Source organism: Corvus kubaryi, unplaced genomic scaffold (genome assembly GCF_017639235.1).
Source record: "Corvus kubaryi isolate FWS band 111438036 unplaced genomic scaffold, C.kubaryi_AGA036_p1.0 66, whole genome shotgun sequence".
In the NCBI taxonomy this organism is placed as follows: domain Eukaryota; kingdom Metazoa; phylum Chordata; class Aves; order Passeriformes; family Corvidae; genus Corvus; species Corvus kubaryi.
This window is the reverse complement of record NW_024582054.1, coordinates 13,428,257-13,451,184: the sequence shown is the minus strand read 5'-3', so window position 1 is coordinate 13,451,184 and position 22,928 is coordinate 13,428,257. Positions and strand designations below refer to the sequence as shown.

The following is a 22,928-nucleotide window of genomic DNA, read 5'->3' as shown; positions in this document are numbered from 1 at the left end:
TGCCATGGACACCGCGCGCCCGCCGCTCCCCCCCCGCCCGGTGCCAACGGCGCCGGGATCGGGAGCGCGCGCGGGGCGGCCGCCGTCCCGCCGCTCCCGGGCTGGGTGAGCCCCCCCGAGCCGTCCTCGCTCCCGGCGCCCCGGGAGGGCGCTCCGCTGGGTGCGAGGCCGGGCAGGCGGCGGGAGACACGCGAAAGCTGCGCCGGCGTCTCCGTTACTCCTGGGAGCGGGCGGGAGGACGCTCCGTCCCGGTCAAGTGACAGCGCGGGCCGGCCGGTGAGGAGGGACGGGCGTTTCTGCGGGTGTTCCTGCCGAGCGCCACCGGTGCCGACTCCGGGAAGAGCCGCGGAGTCCCGGGCCGCGCTCCCCGCCGCCGGCGGGGCACAGGGAGGACCGGAGGCTTTTGCCGGGGGAGAGGAAAGGAAGGTAGGGAAGGTTTTTAGGCGCGTTCAGGGCGAGGGTTTAGCTCGCAGCTGTGGGAAATGGAGCAAGGCAGGACGCGCTGGCGCCGGGACGTGCGGCAGGGACGGAGCCGACAGCCCCAGCGGCGGCGAGGTCGAGCGGGGCCCTGAGGCGCCGTCTCCCGGGCATTCCCGGGGAGCGGCTGCGGGAGTCAGCACCGGAGCCGTCCCAGCCTGGCATGGAAGCAAAGCCCTCAGCGCCCCAAAGCTGTGCGCACCCAAGGTCGGTTTTCCAGGAATACCAGTTGTCCCAGGAAAAGGTGCCGTTAGATCCCCCCCCAGGTGTGCGCCTTCGCGGCTCTGAAGGGGTGCCCACACCGCAGGAAGGAAGTGCAGCGGTCTCCTGGAAAAGATGCCTTGGTCTAATTAAAGAGTAGAATTGAAAACCCACTTGGCCAGAAATGTGAATAAATAAATAGTGTGTATTTGGAGCCTCAGTACGGGGGAAGAAAGATTAAAACTTCTGATAACGCATGTTTGTGAGTTGGTTCTACTTTTTGTCCCTGCGGTTTAAAGCTCTAGAGTCAGAATTTTACTGAAAATGTATGTGCGCAAAGAATACTGTGCCATTATTTTTATGTAAATACTGGGAAATTCTGCCATTGAATTCAGTTATTCCTTCTATTGTGTCCTCTAAACAGTGCACTTTTAAGAAGCTTAAATTTTTGTCACAACAATCCAAGAAAGCTATTTTTTTCAATAGATAAAAATAAGTCCAGAAAAAGTGTAATAACTTTTTTTTTTCTGGAAAAAAAAGAAAGGTTGAAAAGTACTTACTTAGCCATGAGTGTTAAGTGTTAAAGCTCTCATCTGGGAGATGGATCTTGTGACCACAAGAGCTGCTCATCTGGAAAATAGATTTTGTTACTCTTTTAGCACAGGGGACTTTCCATTCTGAATGATTTTTGGTGTGCTTCAGCATGGAAGAACAATATTAATTTATGTAATTATGTAATTTTGCTTGTTTCCTAAAATATTTGCCTATCTCTTTATGTATCATTACTATTTATAATTAGTTTTGAATATTTTTGTGTATCCCCAAATATTTCCCAATATTATGTTAGGAAACAGAATGGAAATTCTTGTGTATCTTAGGTAAACTGCTTTTCCCTTCCCTCAGACCACATTCCCTTTTACAGGGAGATGCTTCTGTTGTGTGGTTAGTGTTTTGCATGTTATTTTGTCAGAAATAGTCAAGTATTGAATATTTCTTGTCTTGAAAACAGAGATACCAGTGTTTCTGTGTATGGTGAACTCCAAGTAAGGTTGTGTTTTGCTGTCCTAAGGTTAATTGTTATTATGGTATTGTTTTACTTCTGTTGTTTAAGGAGAGTTTGGTTGTGGTGTGTTGGGGTTTTTTTTCTTCCTATTCATGCTTTCAGTCTTGGAAGTCTCTATGCAACATCCCAGTACTTTTGGGTCATACGGTTTGTGTAGCTCCCAGATTTTTATATTGGAGGTAGTGCAGCTTTTTCATTTAGTACATAAAATCTGCTGTATACAGATGACATCTGCATGTGTTCCTCTGTGTTGGGAAATGAGTGTTCTGTCCTGTTTTGCTGGCTCAGGCCTCAGGGATGTTGAGGTCACCTGTAGCATTTGTGTAAATGTTTTACTAACTTGAACTCAGTTAACTTTCAACTTCGTGAAATTCATCCTGCGTGGTTGTATGAGCATGTTTCACTGCTTGTATTGAGCAATGATAAGCTCAAATTTGAATAAAGCAACTCAATTGATGTTTGGTGTGCCTTCATGACCTTATAACTTGCCTGATACGTAGTCCACTCCTTTTAGCTGACAGCAAAGGTGAAGAAGTGCAGACACAGTGTCTCTTGCCGTGGTGCTCTGAAGGTGGTTTTCATTAGGAACCTCTGGAGTGGAACAGCTGTTGCTTCCATCCTGCTTCAGGTGTGTGCCTACCATGTTCATAATCAATGCTGATTATTGCTGCTCATTTTGAAAGACAGTAACTGAGCCTACTGATGGGGATCTGTAAGTTTTACCTTGCTGAACTGCTTGATTGCATTAATGAGCTTGTGCTCGAGTTACAATTACCTGCTTTCTCTTTTCTGTTTGTTGTTCATTTTCTCCACCCTGTTGTATTCTGATACCAGCTAGGACTTTTAAATTGTTTGAGAGGAAGTGTTTTGAAAATATTTTTCCTTCTCAGTAACTTATCTCTTGTCTATCTCCTAAATTTTTTTCCGTACTTTTTTTTCTTTTTGCTTCTGTCTTTCCAAATTCTTTTTCTATTGCCATTTCTGTTATGCTCTGCTGATTTCTCTCTCTTGTCTCTGATTTCTTGCTCTCATCTATTTTCATTCTTCTTGTGGACATTGTTTTGCTAGTGTACTTGATTGAATGGACTTCACCATTCATTGAAGAGGTTCAGTGTGCTTTTTTCATTCTTAATGAGGGAGAAGAAAAATAAAATTCCAAGGTGATTGGTTGTGAGTTTATTGTTTCGTTGGGGTTTTATTTGTCCTTAGAAGTATAAAAGTGGAAAGAAAAAAAGTCAGGGGAAATGTAAAAAACAGAAAGTGTGAAATAGTGGTGGATATCTGAAAAGGATAGAGAAGAGAAACTTTGTGAGGGAGTTTCATGGGAGGCAAAGGTTCTTGTAGGTCTGGCAAGAAAAGTATGAGTTAATGATGGCAGTTGCTCAGATATTTTCGGATCATCTGAGATTCTGAGGCTTACATAAGTGTCACATGTGCTGTTTGTAATAGGACTCTGGAGTTTGTTCTTAAGGCAGGTGCTTGGGTTGTATTTGTGATAGTTCATCAAACAAAATCCTTACATTGCGTGAGAATAAGAACACCTCTTCGAACCTGCTGGAAGGTGGCTCTCACTAATGCCCCCCCCCCCCTCCTTCCTCCTTATGTTCTGTAAAAACAGTGCAGCTGTTTGGATTTTCAGTAGCCCTCCTTGCTGTGATGAAGCAAACCTGGGTAATGCCAGCTGCATCTTAGTACAAATCCATAGCTACAAAACTGCCAAACTGCTGGGCACGTCTCATCAACTCTCTTCAGGAGAGGGCTTTGTTACAGAACCAGGTATTTACTCCTTTCAACATAAAATGTGGATACTTTAGAAATTACTGCAATTGGAGTTGATCTGTCACAGACAGTGGCCAGGGCTGTTGTCTGCCAGTGGAATTGTGGTCAGTTCTTTTCAAGAGTGTGCTTCTAAAGCAGAGAGGATCAGGAGTCTGTGTTTCTTTCTGCCTGCATCTCTCTGCATTTGTGTGGAACAGGAGGATAAAAATAAAGGTAACAGCAGACAGGTGAGGTTACCCATCTGCAGTGGGCTGTGTACTTTGTTGGGCCTAGACATAGCAGAATGCTGGAGTGAGTTAGATGCCCAAGGAATGTGACATTTTTTGCTGAGAATGGGTAGAAGTTAATCTCACTAGGGACAAAGGTGAAGGATGGAAATAGTAAGTGTCTTACAAGGGCTGAATCTGGGATAAAAGGTAGTGGAGTATAAGTGAGCTCTTTGGGTGTGGGAGAAAGGTGTGTGGAAATAGAGGCTGTAGCAGGCTCACATAGAAAGGAGAGGGTTTAGGAATGAATAAATGTAGGATAGAGACAGGAAGTAAATATTTCAAGAGAATGAATATGGTGGAGCTGGGCAGATTGCTAAAAGACAGTCAAATGTAAGAGCAAGCCGTGGGTGAGGGTCTTGGGCAGAGCTGATGAACAGCCATATAAAGTAGAACATTCAGTGCTGTGGGTGGAGGGATGTGTTACCATGTGTCTGGAAAGTGATAAGGAGCTGTTTGCACCTTCTGTATGCTGAGTGTTCTGTGTGTAGGTTGGTGCAGGCAATACTGCGTATGGTGGGACATCTGGCCACATGCTCTTTTCTGCTGTTAAAGATGCCTATATTTTCTCCTCCTTTTTGCCTGGGCACCCCATAATTTCTGTGCCCACGTCTTTTATTAGCATTTCTTAGGAAAAAATACATGCAAAGAGATGGGTCTTAAAGGGGAGATGCAGTTGTATCTTGATGTCCAATACTGTGTAACACAGCTTTGGGCCTTTGGCCTGGGAAAGTGTTAGAAGCTGTGTAAGCAACCTGAGTGTTCAGGGCAACTGCTTTAGGTTTGTGAGGGTGTGTGGGTTTTGCTAGCAGGTTTTTTTGTTGTTGTTGTTCATAATTCTAAAAATAAAAACCAAACCAAAAATACATAAAAATAAAATATGAAAAAATACTGAGAGGCAGAGCCCAGGTGCACTTCCGTTCAGCCCCTCTTGAGCAGCACAAGCTTTTCTCGGAGATGGAGATGGTGCTGGAAGGATATGCCTTCATTCTCTCTGTGTGCTAATCTCTCCCAGCAGCTGTTCTTAGCCTGAGATGAAATTCTCTTTGTTTGTGACTCTGAATAACACTTGTGTTCTGCCACAGCATCTCAAGTGTGTAAATGTTAGAGTAAAGTGGTTCTGCCCAGAGTTCCCCTCTGGCGATGCTTCTTTTCAGATAATATTTGGGCTTTTGGGAGGTTCTGGGGACTCTGAGTGTTGAAAATCTGCAGGAGAGATAAGAGAAGGAAATAGTCTAAAAGTCAAAACTAGAAATACTGGAAAGCAAACCACTTTGTCTCTTCTGTGCTTGGGAAATGGAGAAACCTTTACTCTGAAAGAACAAATCAGTTAGATGTAGTTGTAGCACTAAGTGCAATAAAACAACTCTTTTTGGTTGGAGTGTTGAAAAGCACCTAAAGGGAGAATATATGTGTACAGAATTATTTATTTATTTTCTTTTTTTGACAGAGTTTTAAAGGAGAGAGCTCTTGGTAATTTCCATTCCTGCTTTTTTTTTTCCTCTCTTCAGGACCTTCTGCAGCTCTGTGATTGCTGATACATGCTTGACAGCCTCAAAGGGTCCTGGCAAGATGGCATCTTCTAGACTTCCCATCCTTATAGCATTGGCATTTTCCTCTTTGCCTTTTGTTCTTTCACATTCAAACAGGGTAATGTGGTTTCAGGATTTCTTTCCACCTAATGTGTGCCCTATAAATGCCAAAGCAAACACTTTTTATGGCATCATGTTTGATGCAGGAAGCACTGGAACCCGTATTCATATTTACACCTTTGTGCAGAAGAGCCCAGGTAAGACCCCCATGTACATTGACTTAGGTTTCAACTTCTCAAAACAGTTTTGTTTTTTGCCAGCTCAGCATTTGAGGGGAGCTGAAGATTTCTACAGTTTGTCTTTCAAATGGTCCTCCTGCAGGTGTTTATTGTCCATTTGTCTTGGTGTTTTGCTGTGTAAATATCTTTTCTGTAGGTCTTTTGAGTCTGAGATACAATTCTGGGTATACTGGAGAGTTCTGAATTTTCAAACATTTTCGTCTCTGCAACTGTTTAAAAGGAATATCTCACTGAGATGAAAAGATACTTATGCTATTTTTGTCAGGTTGCATGTTAGCTTAAATTTTCACAAGAGATACTTGAATTCTGCATATGTTTGTCACATGTTGTAGCAAACTAAAATCAGTAAATTAGAACGTTATTAAGTACTGAAGGTCTGAGCCATTTCCAGGAGAGCTGTGTTCAGATGCACCACACTCCAGTGTATCTGCTGCTCACATGGTGCAGAGGTGCCCGGTTTTGGCTGCACATGCGACAGGATTCAGGGGGATGAATTAGCTTGGGTACAGTGAGCCAGCAGGTTTGCAAAGGTTAAAGGCTGGTTGCTTGGACTTATGTGTCACATAGTACTGATGTGTCTTTGCATGACTTCATCCATTGTTTGGAAGGACTGGTACAAGGTCCAGTTCTGTTGGACTCAGCCTGGCTTGTAATACCTGATACTCAGGGATAGCTTCTACACCCAGGCTGCTCTGGGAGCAGTGGTCAAACTTGTTTGGCTTCTCAGCCAAGTACTTGAGCACAGTCAAGTCTTTTCTGTCTTTGTGAGTTGGATGAATCACCTAAGGATAATTGGGAGTTGATTGTATGTCTTAATCTGCACTAATATTTCACAATTAGCTTGGGGACAGAAAGGGAAAGAATTTTTATTAAGAATAGGCAACAGTTATGTTGCATTGTTGTAACTTACTATAGGTCACAAATGCTAAATGAAGATAATTTTAATTATGACAACATGTTATTCGTAAATTGTTTGTGAACTTGGTGGATACAAGGGCAACGTTCTGCTAAATATGTTCCTGAAGTGAAGGAGCAAGACTTATTTTAGGAGGGGAATAATCTTGTTTGCAAGGGGAATCAAGGATAGTCACTTTACAGGAGTTGAGGGCAGCCTTTCTTTTAAAGAAAAAGATTTGAGTTGTTGACTGTATCATGTAATGTTTTGTTTGTGCAGAAAACCTTCCAGAGTTGGAAGGGGAAATCTTTGAGTCTGTGAAGCCAGGTCTGTCTGCATATGCTGATCAGCCTGAAAAGGTAATACTATCCTTCATTCCCTGGGAGTTGGTCTTGCTGTTAATATCACTTAGATTCCACCAAGCAGTTCAAGTATTACTGGTTGCCATCGCAAAAAGTCAAGAAGAAATGTAAAAGTTCTACCACTGTGTCTCTAAACCTGTTCCTCTACTTTTGTGAGTTAATTTTACACAGCGAAATAGGAGCTTGGTGTTCTACGTATTTCGTCAGTGGAACAGTGACTTAATTAATTGCTTAAATGTTTATATAACTAGACTATACGCCTTTGAGAATTTCAAAGACAAAGTGATTTTTGTCTCCAGCAGCATCAATGTTTATTTCCCCTACAGCTACCCCAAATATGAGTAAATGCATACTCTCTCATTTACAAATAATTTTCTCAGTTCTGAAGTAAGCTGCCATTTTCCAGCCACCCTGCACTGACAGGAAGCTCTTTCACAAACTAAAGGAGGTGCCAGAGAAATGATAGATTAGATACGCTATCTTGTGTGCTTTAGCAGCCTTGAAGTTGGGGAGGGGGGTAACATAATGGGGGTTTCAGGTTTCACATTTTGCTCAGTTGGATTCCATACTACAGGAATTTGAGTGTGACACTTTATGGAAGAGTGAATGGATTTTTGATTTTTAAAAAATTTTAATAAGATCACCTATGATTTCAGTAAACATTATTTGTTGGATAGGAGAGGAGAACTCACCCCAAAAGAAATTTCTAGGCATTTCACAGGAGAATGTTTATTGCTAGTGCCAAACTGTAATTGTTAGAGCAGTGAAAATAATTGAGAGCCAGCAGCGATGTCTGTACCTTGTGTGGTAACCATTGCACAGCTGGCATTTTAATTACAATATTTGCTATGGACACAGTTGGAATTCTTATGTTGCATTTAGGGAAATCTACAGGTACTTCCCTTTGCCTTGGTAGCCTCAGTCAGTAATTGCACCATTTAGTTTCATCATACTGCAAGATATTTAGGTTTGTCAGGTAATCGGTTCCCTCACCTCCCTCCATCCTTTCCAAAAAATACCTTCCGCAAACAATGATACTTATCTTCCCTAAAATTTATGAATAAACCTTTCCTTCCAATGCAGACATTCTCTTTAATGTTCTAATGAGATGTCTAGCATGGTTTTTGTACTTATCTTGAGTGTGGGTATCTTCTTGCTATTGAATACTGTTTTCACAAGTTTTGAGGAGAAACTGAGAGGCCTATTTTCTGATGGCCTGTAGGAGGAAAGTGTAAGAAAAATGAATTTTTCCTTTCAGGGTGCTGAAACTGTCAAAAAATTGCTGGACATGGCCATAGATGCAGTGCCACCTCATCTCTGGAAGAAGACCCCAGTAGTGTTAAAAGCCACGGCTGGACTTCGCTTGCTGTCAGAGGAGAAAGCTCAGGCTCTGCTTTCAGAGGTAGTACTAAGTTGTTGTGGATGCACTTGTATTGTTCTCCCTGTTTCATCTTTCTTTTTTGTCATTCAGTTCTCTTATTTTGTTTAGCTAAGAGAATGTCATCTATGAAAAGAGACTGTAATCCCATGATAGCATGAAACTCACAGAATGTCTTGTCTGTTCCTGAAATCCTCTGTCTTGCTGTGGTGGAAGGCATGGAGAGAGACCTACAAAACTTTTTTTCTTTCTTTCCTAGTCTCTACACACACTTGTCTTATTTTCTACTGCTGTGTAAAACAAAACTTTGTCACCCTCAGAGCACCTCAGAGCAGAACAAGACTTTGAAGACCAAGAAATCTAAACACTATTTCTTCCCTCAGGTGAAAGAAGTCTTTGAGGAATCACCATTTCTTGTTCCAGAGGACAGTGTTGGCATCATGGACGGATCTCATGAAGGTATGTTTTAGGAGGAGTAAAAGGTAAAAGCAAAGAGAAACGGGAAAAAGAGAGGTATCTTAGGAACATGAGAGGGAAAGAGAAATGGTCCCTAAACTAAGGGGAAAAAAATAAAAGGTTTCTTGCCCTGTTTGAAACAATGCAATCCTGCCCTTCCAAGGTGGTGTTTGTTACTTGGTCAGCTGTTAGGCTACAAACACAGATACACAAAGAGATTTCGCATGCTTTGGAACAAAACCTTGTCTCAACAATAAGTATTCAGGCTAATGCAGGCTGACCAGCTGAAGCCTGCTCTTGGGAAATAGTGCTAAAAAGATTGTGTAGCCTCTGAAAGGCTACATGACAATATATAGCAAGCTGGGAAGCTTATGGAAAGTGCCTTGTAAGTTCTGCAATATCGGAATTAAAAATAACCTGTTATGATTAGCTCATCAATTTTCAATCTAAAATTGGAAGGATTGTGACTATTAGAGGACAATGAAGGATAATTAGCAAGTATCAAAAATAGATAAGTAAATTATAATTTTTAAAATACTCTGTTGGGAAAAATACAGCTAGTAAAGTAGCAAGGAAGTACTGTAAAATACAAGAAAAGGTAAAATATGTTGTAGGTTTGGAATGAACAATGATTTTGCAGTGCAGAAAAAAACACTCTAACATTCTGGCTACATATCCAGACATACTACCTTGGAGAATAGGCAAGTAATAATCATCTGTGTGGATGCCTGATGAAAAGAGCCATCTTGTCATGTTATGTTCAGTTCAGAACACTTCCTTATGGCAGATAAATTGCCCATTTGGAAAGTGTTGAAGGAAACCAAGAAGAATTATCACAGTGCTTAAACAACTAATAAATTGAGGAAGATTAAAGACCAAAATCTGTCCACGTGGGCCGAGAGAAAAGGAGAAGTATCATAAAGTCTTCAAGTATTTGATAAGTATGGTGCAGTGTGTAGTTTGTCACTAGGATTAATGGGTGAACTGTACAGTCAGGAGAACTGTTGTATTGACAGGGGGCAGGACCAATGAGGCATAATAGAGCACAGGGTAGCTTGCCAAGTTTATTTAAAATCCCTACCTCTTCTACTGTCATATGTTTGCCTGTGTTTGGGTGAGAATCATGCCAGTGTCAAGCAAGCCACTGGAGTCAAAGGAACTGTTTGCATTTTACTGGTTGCTGCTCTGTCTATAGTGTAATTATAGAAACCTCAAGATTAAAACACAGAGTGGTGTGAATGCAGTTTTCAGATTAGGAATTGAAATGCTGGACTGCAAAAATGGGCCCAAGGAAGCTTGTGCATTGTGTCAGCTTATTACTTCTTTGTATGTTGCTTGGATAATAGATATGATTTGTGCATGCTGGAGTTGCATGGATATTACAAAGTCCTACCTATTCCAACTCATGAGGCTTGTGTGAATGACTAATGCATAATAAAATTTAATTATGAGTTTGAAATAGTCTCTGAAGTCTGGGGTGGTTAGATTAAGTTTGTAATGACTTCCAGGTAAATAAATAACATGTGGAGGGCTGGTAACAGTGGGCAGGAGATTATGGGAGTATTCAGTGGTGACTTTTTTTTTTTTTTTTTTCATTATTCGCAGGAATTTTAGCCTGGATCACTGTGAACTTTTTGACAGGTAGTTAATTCTGTGTAACTACTCTCTAAGCTTGAACTCGAGTCTCTTCTGTGGAGGTGATCACCCTAAGTTCCTCTGCCTTGGCCATGCTTTTCCTCCCCACTCTGTGACCAGTGCTAAAGCAGTGGATTGTCTTGGGCAGACTGTGTTCCAGAGTCTGTAGTAAGAAGGAGACATCTGAACCACTAAGGTGCCAGAATTTACACAGGGCTGGGAGGCACTGGCAAGCTGGTTTCTCTAACGTATTGGAGAGTGGTACTGCTGATGTGTGGGAAACAAGGGCTTGCAGTGTTCTTCATCCCAGTGTGAGCTGTGCCACTACAGTGGTGTTGCAGGGCATGGTGCCTTAGCACTATGGGCCCTAAGAGCTTCTGGGAATGCAATCTAGTGATAAGAAAATCAGCACTCTGGGAGATACGTGACCAAGCGAAAAAGCTGCTCTGGATGATTTGGCTCTTACTGCGCTTCCTCCCCCACTGCTTTTTAACAGCTGTATGATGGTTACAAAATTTGTGTACTCTCCCTGAGAGCCTTCTGCAGGAGATACTTTGTCTCTTACTTTCATCTTTTGCTTGATACCTAGAGATTTATCTGCTTTTGTCTCTTTGGAAGAGAGATTGGAATCAAGGAAGAAAGTCTATGAATCTTTCCATAATACCTTCTGTTTGCCTATCTGCTCTCTCTGAGGTTTTTTCTTTAGAGGGCAGCTCCTGTATTGCTGTGATACTGTGATTACCTGGTGGCTGCCTGAACATCACACAGTGTCTGCATTTTAGCATTTGTGAACTTGGGGCTGTTCTGAGCATGGTGTTGTTTGCAGGGCAGCTGTCTGGCCAGAACCAGCAAACTGTTGGGACTCTGGACTTGGGCGGAGCCTCAACCCAAATCACATTCCTGCCGCGGTTTGAGGTGAGGAGTGGTTAAAAGTGCGTGGGTTGGGACTGCAAGGCTGGTGGAGAGACCTGAGCACAGCTGCATCCTGTCATATCGCTTTGTCATCAGTGGCACAAGCAGAACATCTGTGGTTTACAGAACATCTGTATTTCTGTTCCCTTTGAGATCAGTGTTGGCTGATAGGCACTTGCAAACAAAGGAGCCTGAAAAACGAGGAAATAAAAAGAAAACAAATGAGTAAAACCAAAACGACACAGCTTTTGTTTTCTAGACTCAGGCTGGGAAAGCCTTATTAATATTGATATGACTGTGTATTCAACAAATGTAGAACATTTCTAGGCAGTATTCTTGAATATTAGAAGAAATGTAGGGGCTGTTCTATCTTTTATTTTTCTTCCCCATTCCAGTCTGATAACAGATCTTCACTAAGTTTTGGAGGGCGGGAGTGTTGTATGGGGTAAATGTCTTTAATAGTAGCACAGTCAGTTCTCTGTTTTCTTATCAATTTCTTCTCATTCCTTCTGAGAACTCCCCTCTCTGTTCCTCAGACATCTCTGCTGGATTTTTTAGTAGTTCTATAGCTCTTTAGAAACGGTTTGAACTGGGACCCAAGTCTGCAGTTTGCATGAGAAAATTACATGAGTAATGGAAAGGCACTATAGCATTCTGGACCTTCATGTTGCTCTTTCTGAAGGAATCATTTCTTTAACATTTTTTGTTCATAGAACTTGAGCTTCTCAAAGGATGTTTGGTGACCACGAAACACATGGCTTTCACATCAGGATATTTTAATTCTGCAGTCGTGTGTTATGTTGAAACATGACATACAACCTTATCCTGTTCAGCAAAACGTCAAGTATACGCTGGGTTTGTCCTCTGTTTTGTGTTGATAACACCTGCTGAAGTGGGCACTGGACCAACAGGAAAGGGTGTTGCATGTCAGGGTTTCGGAGAATAAATAGAACTGTGTAATAGGCTGAGCTGCAATTTAGGATTAAAATTTCCCCTTCGAGCCTTGCAGTAAAAAGCCTTGAGTGTTTGCTGCTGACCAGGACTAATGGTGTGAATTTTTAGGGCAGTGTGGAGTCAAGGTTCATGTTGCCTGCTTGTGTACTATGTCTGCTTCTCCCCTGTGTTGCCAAGTTCAAATAAATAAGCTCAGCATGTTTTTGGGAGTTTTTCCCATCTGACAGAATTGGCGGGTATGCCTCCCTTTGATTTGCAGGGGGGATTTTTCCTTCCTGCAGTCTGAGGCAGACACATGTTTGCTCTTGTATTAGTTTTGAAGAAAATACTGTAATAGTAAGAGATTCATTAATTAAATATGAATTACAAGCAAGTAGAGAACATATAATGATAACTGCATGGAGCTGATTTTAGTTTCATGGCATTATTGCCAAAGTTAAAAGCAACTGAAAAATAATCATAATAATTATGAAATTGTCTGTCTGGTGTCTGCCTCCTTTTTGTGAAAGTAGGGCATGAAAAAAGACAGTTGTTTTCCCCAAACTAATTTTTTTTTAGGATCTCTCCTTTTAAAAAGTTTTTGTGATGTAAGGTTTAGAAACAGAACTCAAAATATGGCAGAGTCTGTGTGTATGAGGCCAAGGATGTGACTGTCATTTCAGTGATAATCAGTCTGAGACCCAAAACAAATTTTGATATGTATTTGGTCAGGAGAAGCTCAAACTGAGTACTGCCACATTCCTTTCAGCTTTGAGCAGGCTTCTGGCTTGGACTCTAGAAAAAATAACCCAGATCTGGATCTCCTTACTTGAATGGTAACTACAGGACTGTGCAGCTTCAATTCTTTCGGAGATTCTGCTGCTTGGCCCAGAATAACAGTGTCTGATGGAAGTGCACAGAGCCAAGAAGGGATGGGAGAATGAGGCCATGAGGAGCGACAGAAACTGGGATTCAGAGTTTGGGGACTGGACATGAAGAAACAGTAAATGGTCGCTAAAGTGGTTCAGCCTTACAAGAGTGTGAGTTAGTCTGTCAAGAAGATAGGTCAGGGTACCAGTGGGATGGAGGTGTGCACAGAAGGAAGACTGTGAGAGGGAGAAAACTCGAGGTGGTGAGACAAGAGGCTAATTTAGGTGAAGCAGCCCTAAGACTGGGAGTGAGTGGTCACAGTGTTTCCTTGAGTACTGGCAAGACATTTGACATGGTGAAAATTAGGCCTTATACTTTGTATTTTTAATTCTTCTGAGTACCTCAGTTTAGGTGCCTAGTGTGACTTGCAAAAGTTCATAGCACTTCTAGTGCAGCTGATTTTTTTGGGGACTCTGTACATGTAGAGTAGCATGTAAGTACTCTAGAAAAATTCAGGTTGCCTGAATTAGGAAGTGTTTTCATCCTGATCTGTTGTGCTTCCCTGTTATACATTGAAGTAACACAAAGATGCATATAAATAAATCAGTGTTAAAAGCTGCAGATGTTACAGCAGTGGCACCATTGAAAAACTGTTCTTTGTTTTCAAAGCAGATCAGATGAGTGTGCAGTAAACTCTATGGGTATATCTGTGATATTACATTAAAATTGGTGATTCTTTATTGCATAATATAAACTAAAATATTTTTTTCTTAACTTTTAGGAAACTCTGAAGGAAACCCCTGGGGATTTTCTTACCTCATTTGAAATGTTTAATAGCACCTACAAGCTCTACAGCCACAGGTGAGGAGCAAAAGATTACTATTTCTGCTGGGGAAATAAGTCTTTTTTTGCAGCCCCTGAGCTAACATCCTGGTACCAGCAGCACAGATCATGACATTTTTACTACTTACCTGCATGTAACAGTAGAAGTGGAACATGGCATTAGTTGGCTGGAAACATTCCAGATTTATGGTTAATGTCACTACAATGGAATATTAGGCAGTCTGTCAAACAAAGAGAAAGCATTATGAGTCCATATTTAAGGAGAAGAATTCTTATTACTGGATTCAAGCCAAATATTCTGAAACAAGCAGAAAGGTAGATGTTGTGCCAGTAGTCAGAACTAAGCATGATCAGAGATTTGGAAGGAGGACTTGCCTGAGACTTTTTCCTTAGTGGAGTGAACATTACCATCTCAGTCAGTTATAGAATCTGTTTACTTGACAGCAGAGCTGGTCTAATAGGCATCCTCTCCTAGTCCTTACATTTGCTGATATAATGAGTGCTGTAGTCATCCATACAGTCTATTAGATCACCTAAAATAATTGGGATTGAAAAATCATCTCCTAAAAATTGAGAGAGAGCTGGAGGTTAGTTTAACTCTGAATATTTTGCAGACATTTAAAATTACATGACAAAAGTGGTAAGTGGCCAGAGGTGGGAATGAAAGGGTCAACAGGATTTTAATCTGTGTTGCTACAATGTGTGATGACATTCCCATAACATTGTTCACATTCTAGCTTATAATGAATGTGGCAGTTACTTGTGGAGTCGAACAGGTGAATTTCACATAAAGCCACAGTTCCCTTTTAGTGGGAGGTTCTGCACTCTGCCCTAAGAGCACATAGTCTTGTGTGTGTTACATAAGAGTGGCTGCCCTATTCCTTATGCACTCAGCACATACCTTCTTTCTCCCTTGTAAATGCACCTTGGTGGTGCATTTTTGCTTTTCATGATCATCTTGCATAAATACCACATCAGTTCTAACCACTTTCTGCAGTTTTAGATTTACCTATTTTACAACCCCGTGTATTTCTTGGGTTTGTGTCACTGTTTTGGCCCTTGGGGTTGTTCTGGCAAAGGGAACTCTGTTTTAGAGAGGGGAGCCTTGTGGGAAACAGAGGAAGGAAATTTGGTTTGGGTGTTCCAGGACTTAGGAAGAGGGGTATGGGTAAAGCATACCAGATGTGCAGGAATTAAGACTATAATGTCTGTCCTTGATGTTCACAGCTATTTGGGGTTTGGACTAAAAGCTGCAAGACTGGCAACTCTTGGAGCTTTGAATATGGAAGGTATGTTCATATGATAAAACATCCAAGATTTTTGAAGAGATGCTTAGACTTCTTTGTGTCAGCAGCCCATTTCCTGTGTGTCTTCACTTCTGTATCTTGTGCTTTTCTATGTTTCTGATGGTATATATTTGTCTGAAAATAGCTACCACTTGTTAAGGAGTTGTCTTGTGAGACAGCTGCTTTTCCCTATTTTTAAGTTCGGCCAGCAGTGACACCTGAGTGCAAATTCCAGAAATGCACATGTGGGAACATACAAACACCATGGCCAGCCACAAACACAGCTTTACAAGCATCCACAGAAGCATAAAACAGCATGAATAGATCCTTTTCCTGAGGGTTGCTGCTTAGGCCGAACCCTCTTCGTAGGCCCCTCTGGGATCTGCCTGGCCTGTGGTGTTCCCCAGAGCTGTTGTGTGCACCACCTAGTCTAGATGGAAGCCCACAAGCACATCACATGCTCTCGCTCACTAACCTGAGTGCATACTCACATTCCTGAGTCTTTCCAGTCTCTCACCCAGAGCTTGGGCCTTTTGTCTAGTCTGGCCAGAACATGGGGTCTTTCCACCTTCTGGATTCTTACTTGACAGCTAGCTGGACTTGTGATAATTACTGGAGTGTACTCAAATCAAAAATAGTTGGGAATAGTGATTAAGAAGAAGATAGGACAGACTGCAGTGATTGGTCACGAGGCTCACACAGAAAAGCACACTGACCAGCTGCCTGTGTACTTGTGCTTGTCTTCTTTTATAGTCCCCTCTGGTTTGCCATACTTGCACTTCACTGATCCCTTGATTCCCCCCTTTCCCAGCCTTTGAGCCTTTCCCTAACCATCACATGGTAAATTTTGCTGTCCCACAGTCTGCCTCAAGCATTCTGTTAGAAGTTTGCTTTTTATGTGAGACCTGTGTGCGGCAATAATCATGTTCTCAGTTACAGTATTTCTGGTCGAACCCTTCAAAGGTACATTCCGTGGATCCTGTAGTGGCCATTGATCTCCGCCTTAGGAGTTCGTCTTCATTGCTCAGTTGCTGTTTGTCTTGGTTATCTGCTGTCATTAGGATTCGTGTATCTGTGTGTTTATTACCTAATTTCTTGTCTTCTGGGGGGGAAGAACCATTATCCAGATATCCTTGTATCATTTATCTCATTAAGAAATGACAAGGCCAGCTGCTCTGCTGTTTGCAGGACAAAACGGGCACAGCTTTTCCAGACTTGAGACAGGTCCTTAATTTGTAATCAGTTAGTGCCACATCCATCAGTTCAGATTTTTGTACTTTTTCTTAATGACTTTTTATTAAAGATCTTTCAACCTTTTCTGGTTCTGCATATTGATCAATATCTGTGTTAAATTCTGTGCGTTCTGACTCTTCTCTGCTCTCATTCCAGTTGTGGATGGACAAATGTTCCACAGTTCTTGTTTGCCGAGGCAGTTGGAGGCAGAGTGGCACTTTGGGGGAGTGAAATACCGGTATGGTGGCAACAAAGAAGGTAAATTGAGGAGACTTGTTTCTTTTACAATAAGTCTTATCTCCAGAATCTGAGTTTTTCCTTGTCAAATATTTCACCAGTTAATTGATGATGATTGGGATACGAAGGATACCTGCCCACTTGTAGAGGTTGACTTCTGAGAAATCCAAATTAAAATTTGAAGCTGTAAGAGTAGCTGACCTGTACCCTGTCCTCTGACTGTGAGCTCTTACTACAAGTTATACCTTTTATAGGAAATGTTAAGAATTACTTGTGCAAATAAGGCAGGTTTTTCTCAAGCTTTGAGCAAAGTGCACAAATTCTGTCTGTGTTAGGGTATAAACATTTCGGCCTACCAGTTAATCTCACTTGTGGAACTATTTCTTAAGAGTCTCTAATAATAATAAGTCTGTAATGCTGCATAGAGAGGGCGAGTCTGCTACCATCATAGGCTTGAACAGATCAGGGAACATGAGAGCTGAGTTGCAGATTTGGTGTGTGTGGAGTGGGTTGGTAAAATTACTGTGTGATGGGGAGGGAAAGCAAGGTTTTACCTAACAGGTGGCAGCAAATGTAGAAGATTCTGCTGACTACAGAACACGTCAATGGGAATTTTGTCTGATATGGAAGTAGTTTGCGTGGTGTTTCTTTCAGACACAGCAGTGATCTGCTCTAACCAGTTCTATTTGATGATGGTGTTCTAGAGTCTTTGCCTGCGTGCAGGTGCCATGTTGGATTACAGAAGGGATATCTAAGCTCTCCTTCTGATGCTTTAATCTCTGCTTCTTTCATTTTTCCTCCTGTTGCCACTATTTCTTCCATCTCATGCATATGCTCTTTGGCTCACCCCATCTGTGTTTTTCCTGACAGGAGAAACAGGATTCAAGCCTTGCTACTTAGAAGTACTCAAGGTTGTCAAAGGGAAACTTCACCAACCAGATGAGATTCGTGGAAGTTCCTTCTATGCTTTCTCCTATTACTATGATCGAGCAGCTGACACGAACCTAATCGGTAAATTTGGGATAATCTACTATGTGTCAACCAGAAGGCAGACAGAGGAACCCTGGAGGCTGGAACCATGGAGAGGAGAGGAAAGGAATGTTATTGAGAAAGAGGAGATACACAAAATGCCTCAAGGGAATGACATTTATCTGTCACTACAGTTTGGTGTTCAGAGTTCAGCACATGAAACATGCTCAGGGCTTCAGTTACGCCTGCAGCTCTGACTTCTGTTCCAAAGAGGTGTCACTCCTAGTGCAGCATCACTGAGTTGCACTCTAGGGTCAACTGAGATAAAGAACTCAGATGCTATCAGGTCTATGACGACGTTTTCTCACATCTTTTTCAGATTATGAACAAGGAGGTGTTTTGGAAGTGAGAGATTTTGAAAGAAAAGCCAAAGAAGGTAATTGTCATGATTTGGGAAACCGGTTTGGACAAGAAATAACAGAAATATGAATGTGTAGGCAGTACATAATGTGAGTTTGACTGGGAAGAAAAGCAAATTTATTTAATCTTTATTTTGCTTACACCTGTCATGTTGCTTTTATTAGTCAAAACCTCTAACTGATGCAGAAGAGAATACTGATAGAGCAGTGAGGGGTTGGTGGCTTTACAGCTCTGTTGAGGAGAAGGAGATAGTTTGTGTCAGTACAAAAGAAAGTGAATTTGCTGTATCAAGAGCTCCTTCTGTCAAACTGCAGCTCTCTGAGTCTAAGAGAGCGCTGACTTCTGTAAGTCTGTCACCTTAAATCCTATTTAATCTCTAACAAAATGGAGGGAGAGAGTAAAGGATTTTTAAGTCAGACGGCCTCTTCTGCTTTCCTTTACCTCCCTGTCTTTTTTCCTGAATGCTTGTTCTGGTTTTGTACCTCCTGTGGATAAAGAGCTCCCATCTTGCCTGGCTACTGATGTCTAAAAGCAAGTTACCTCTGAACTGTGATCATTCTTGTGAGAATTAGTAGACGTTATTTTTCAGCAGAAGATACTTAATTACGTAGTTCAGGACTGACTTTTTTTTCTAAAATAAGATCTAAACTTTAACGATTTTTCAGTTAAATTTAATCTCCCTGGAAACTTGGATGATTTTGAATAGGGGGATTAGGCTCTAAAGTTTGAGTGTGGGTTGGTTGTTATTTTTTCCCTGGATAGAAAGAGATTTCATTTCCAAAGTCATGGCTAAGACGTTACCTAACATTATCAAACCACTTACTTAGCTTTCAGGAGCATCAGGAGATCAATTCTGTGATCCTGAATTAATTCTTCTCTACCTCCTTTCAATAGTAGAAGCATGCTGCTCATCTTTTCTTAGAAGGAAGTGAACTCCGCTCTTGCTGCCGGTAGAACAGGGCAGTAACAGTAGGTCTAGAAAATGATGCTTAGTGTAAATACATTTCCCAGTCACTGTCACCCTGACTATGGAACCTTGATTAGCTGCAGCAAGGGAGCGGTTGGTTGGGCAATGGCTTCTTCCATTTCCTTGGATATGTGTGGTTGGAGAAAATAAAGTAAACTGCCATCCTAGAAGGTGGAATCCATTGCTGGAGCCATCCATGGAGAATAGATGAGGAAAACAAGTGATGCTATGTTCCTGAAAAATAAGTAGCCTACCAACACCCTGCTAGTTATCAGTTGAGCAGAGGTTCTTCAAAAGAGCTGTGTGGATTATGTTACTGTAATAAGAGATGTACTTATGATGGAGTCAAGAGAAGCTGGATGTACTATATGGTTTATTCTCCAACATTGTAGAACAGCTCTGTAGCATGTACCACGTGTCATATATACCCACTAATAGAAGAGGGTGGCTTGTTTTAGTAAGCTTTGGCTTGAGTTCAGTTCAAATGTACAATGTGGATTAAAGCTCTTATTTTGCTGAGATCCCCTTTTTTTTTCTTTTGTCCTTTTCTAGTCTGTGATAACATGGAGAGGTACAACTCAGCCAGTCCTTTCCTCTGCATGGATCTCACTTACATCACTGCTTTATTAAAGGAAGGTTTTGGATTTAGGGACAACACAGTCTTACAGGTGAGCAAAAGCAGTTAAATCCCTGTCAATCAACATGCAGTAGTTCATTTTTCTGGCTAATTATCTACTGAATCTTTCCAGATTTGTAACATGTGGTTGCTGTCATTCGTGCAACATACAAATCTAGAGAACTGTCAGGAACAACTTGTTTTTCTTCCTTTATAGTTGACAAAAAAAGTAAACAACATAGAGACAAGCTGGACTTTGGGTGCTACTTTTTACCTGCTGCAGTCTCTGGGGATGACCTATTGACCTGTGATGCTGCTGTGGACTTCAGCATGTCTGAAAGGGTGAGAAAGTAAATTGCAGTCTCCGGGTATGTTGTTCAGCTGGGACTGGTCACAGAGCAGAACATGGACCAAAGATACACGACTGATCTTTATCCCGGATTGGCATTTTGCCTAATGAGAGTTGCCACAGTATGATTTATAACTGTGATTGCCATAAATGATCCAGAATCTGCCTTAAGAAAGTCAAAAGGTCTAAACTCCAGCAGAGGATACGCAAGGGGCTCAAAACCAGCTTTCACCAGCAAGTTTGTTAGAAGCACAGAGTTCCTGGATGTGGTGGCAGACTACAGACACGTGACTCCCCTACCCCCTTCTATTTAAACATACATAACTTAAGTTTGCTTGTGAGATGTTAAATACAAAAATTAAAAATAGCATCAACAGTCATTCATAGAAAAGTGAACAACTCTGGCTGCTGCCAACCTCAGTGTTCCAAGAATCCAGATGCTAGCTTAGCTGATACATGGCACAAATATTCCAGTGTTTCAAGAAAGGCCTGCTATAAGTACACTTTGGACATGATTTTGGGAAAGGTGTTGGCTAAAACATAGTAATTTACCAAGCCTTTTGTTTTTAGGCAGTAGTCATTTCCTAAGCAGAATGTGTGCCTGACTGTGTTTCAGCTTTGCTGCCCTTCACAAGTCTGTGCAGCTACACTGTACATCCAACTACGACTTGATAAATTTATTCATTTAGCATGTAGTCATAACACATAGCTGTGCTGGCACAACGAGGCAGCAGTGCCAGCTACTGAAACTCAACTGCCAGAAGATGTGCTTGTCACATTCCACCCACAAGGGGATTGCAGTCAGATGAAATGGCTGATCTGACAGCTCACTTTGCTTTGAGAGCCAGTTCTGTTTCTCTGCTCTCAGCAAGGCACTCCACAGTCTTCTTCCCTCTGCTGCTGGTGCTCCTTAGGTTCTTGGGTGAACTGATTCAGGACACCAAACTTGAGGTGGTGCTCACTCAAAAGTCTAGTGCTATCCCAAGGGAAGCAGGCACAGCACAGCACAGCGAGACCTGCTGGGCCATCGAGCTGTCCAAGCACCACAGCCCATTTTGTTGGAGTGAGCTCTAAGGTGTGATTTCCCATTTGAAACCCATCCATTGCCCTAAGTAAGAACAGCTGTAGAGACTTTTTCCACCCCATGAAGTAATTGGCAGCTTGCTACTGTTGTCTCTTCCCCAAGGAATGTATAAGGTACAGGTGAATTTACCCATCACAACAAAGAGGTATTACTCGTGTGACTAACAGAAACTTTAATCCACTGATCTCTTGAGATGAATGCTTTCCTGTTGGGCAGTTGCAGTTACCTGTTTGCTCTAAAACACCTTTCCTGCTTCTGTCAAACCAAAGACTACCCTCACACTCCCTTCTCTGCAAACTGGATTTGAAAATAATTGGTAATTCCCAGCAAGGGGAGGAAGTAGTCCACTCATGTCTTCAATGGTCTTGCCAAACAGTTTGGAGACTTAGAAATCTGCCTGTGAACATTAGTCCTTTTCTTCTAGTTAGCAGTGCAAGTTTTCCTGTGGCTGATTAAGCTACCCCTTCTTATATCTCAGGTTTTACAGCACAAGGGTGCAAGGCATGCTTTTGGTCTGCAGAACAAGGTGACTGCAAATGCATTTCATTTTGTCTTCAGTGAACACTTTTGTATTCTCAAAAAACATGAAGTAGGATGCAGTGGTTACTGGCCAGGCTGCATTATCCTGAGAACGAGCTAATTTAATAATCCAAAAGTCATCTTTCAGTCTGAGCCAGTGCTATGACAAACTCCTGGATCTTGAGGCTAAGAGCTGTCAGCAGTGAGGCTGTGTTTTGAAGAGGAAGGGTAGGTGGGATGCTCTACCTAAGGGAGAAGCAGCAGCATTATCTGCCCCCCTGAACACACACTAACCCTGAGGAGTGCTCGAGAGCTGGGTTTTGTCTGAAGCAAGGAGGGGCTAGAAGGGTACCATGCAGAGGAAGATGTTTTTTCTGCATTCTTTTCCTCAGACTCTGGTACTACAAATGCTAGGGGGGAGCATCTGCTTCCCAATACCAAAGTTGAATTTAATCTGAATGCTCAGGGCCTTCATTTGTCAGTGGCACAATTCATTAACTGAAGCAAAACTGCTGCTATTACTGGCATGATCCTTCAGTTATGGGAGAAACAAAAACTCTGTTAAAAAGTTAAGTTTTGCAAGAAATTGCAGAATTGAGCCCCTGCTGTTTACATCTGAACTACCCAAGTGGGTGGGGGGATCTGGACAACCCAGTCAAGTCCTCACGCTTACCCTAGTGCAATGAGATTATTTATTAGCTAAAGTAAAGAGTAAGCAGCCTTTTAAGAGAAGAGCTCTACTTGCTGTCCTGATTTTTATCTCTTCCTTTGTAATGTCTTTTAGCCAGCCACTAACAGGAACTGCCTAATATGAGTGACTACAGAAGCACAAGTCATGGCTTTCAGTTCAGAACTCATTCTTTCTGATGTTAATTTCTGATACTGGTCAACCATATGTGTAAATCTGGCCCATGGACAGTGCTTTAATTTTGTGAGTGGCAAGTGTCTAATGCGAGAAAGGTTCCAAACACCAGCCTAAGACAGAATATCTTGAATTGTCTATTTTAGTAATTAAAGCATTTTTAACAATATTCAAGATGTTGTGGTATTGTTTTCTTTCTCAGATATTATTGTTGCCTTGTATCTTTTCCAAGGAGCCTTTAAGACTAGCCAGTTCCACGAGAAACACCATTATTAAATAAAGCACCAAGAGAAAGGCAGGGAAGAGGGTGAAAGAATGAGGGACAGTTTTAAAATATATCTGTCACAATGAGTTGTCTCCCTCTGCTGCAAACTACCCCTCCTATCTGAGCTGAGGTGTTCAGCTGAGCTGAACCAAGGAGTGACTTTACAGCTCTAGAAATCAAATCAGAAGAAACTGAAAGTAATTGAGCACCAAAAGCTGTT

General features: G+C 41.9%; 1 protein-coding gene across 4 annotated transcripts in view; it reads left to right on the top strand.

Annotated features, from left to right (window-relative positions):
* Positions 1–63: 63 nt before the first annotated feature.
* ENTPD5 (ectonucleoside triphosphate diphosphohydrolase 5 (inactive)) overlaps positions 64–22,928 on the top strand; it is a 28,314-nt gene continuing 5,449 nt past the window's right edge. Inside the window, exons 1-16 of one of the 4 annotated variants that reach the window (XM_042047133.1) lie at positions 64–426; positions 2,256–2,369; positions 5,298–5,575; positions 6,792–6,871; positions 8,133–8,276; positions 8,636–8,711; positions 10,314–10,349; positions 11,170–11,258; positions 13,840–13,919; positions 15,129–15,190; positions 16,577–16,678; positions 17,528–17,668; positions 18,006–18,062; positions 19,566–19,681; positions 19,847–19,971; positions 22,366–22,612. In XM_042047133.1, coding sequence (XP_041903067.1) covers positions 5,359–5,575; positions 6,792–6,871; positions 8,133–8,276; positions 8,636–8,711; positions 10,314–10,349; positions 11,170–11,258; positions 13,840–13,919; positions 15,129–15,190; positions 16,577–16,678; positions 17,528–17,668; positions 18,006–18,062; positions 19,566–19,681; positions 19,847–19,933 — 1,287 coding nt within the window. In that variant the 5' untranslated portion in view covers positions 64–426; positions 2,256–2,369; positions 5,298–5,358 and the 3' untranslated portion in view covers positions 19,934–19,971; positions 22,366–22,612. Of the gene's footprint in view, positions 427–2,255; positions 2,370–5,297; positions 5,576–6,791; positions 6,872–8,132; positions 8,277–8,635; positions 8,712–10,313; positions 10,350–11,169; positions 11,259–13,839; positions 13,920–15,128; positions 15,191–16,576; positions 16,679–17,527; positions 17,669–18,005; positions 18,063–19,565; positions 19,682–19,846; positions 22,613–22,928 lie in introns of those variants that run through there. The other 3 variants (XM_042047134.1, XM_042047132.1, XM_042047130.1) reach the window with 3 other exon arrangements.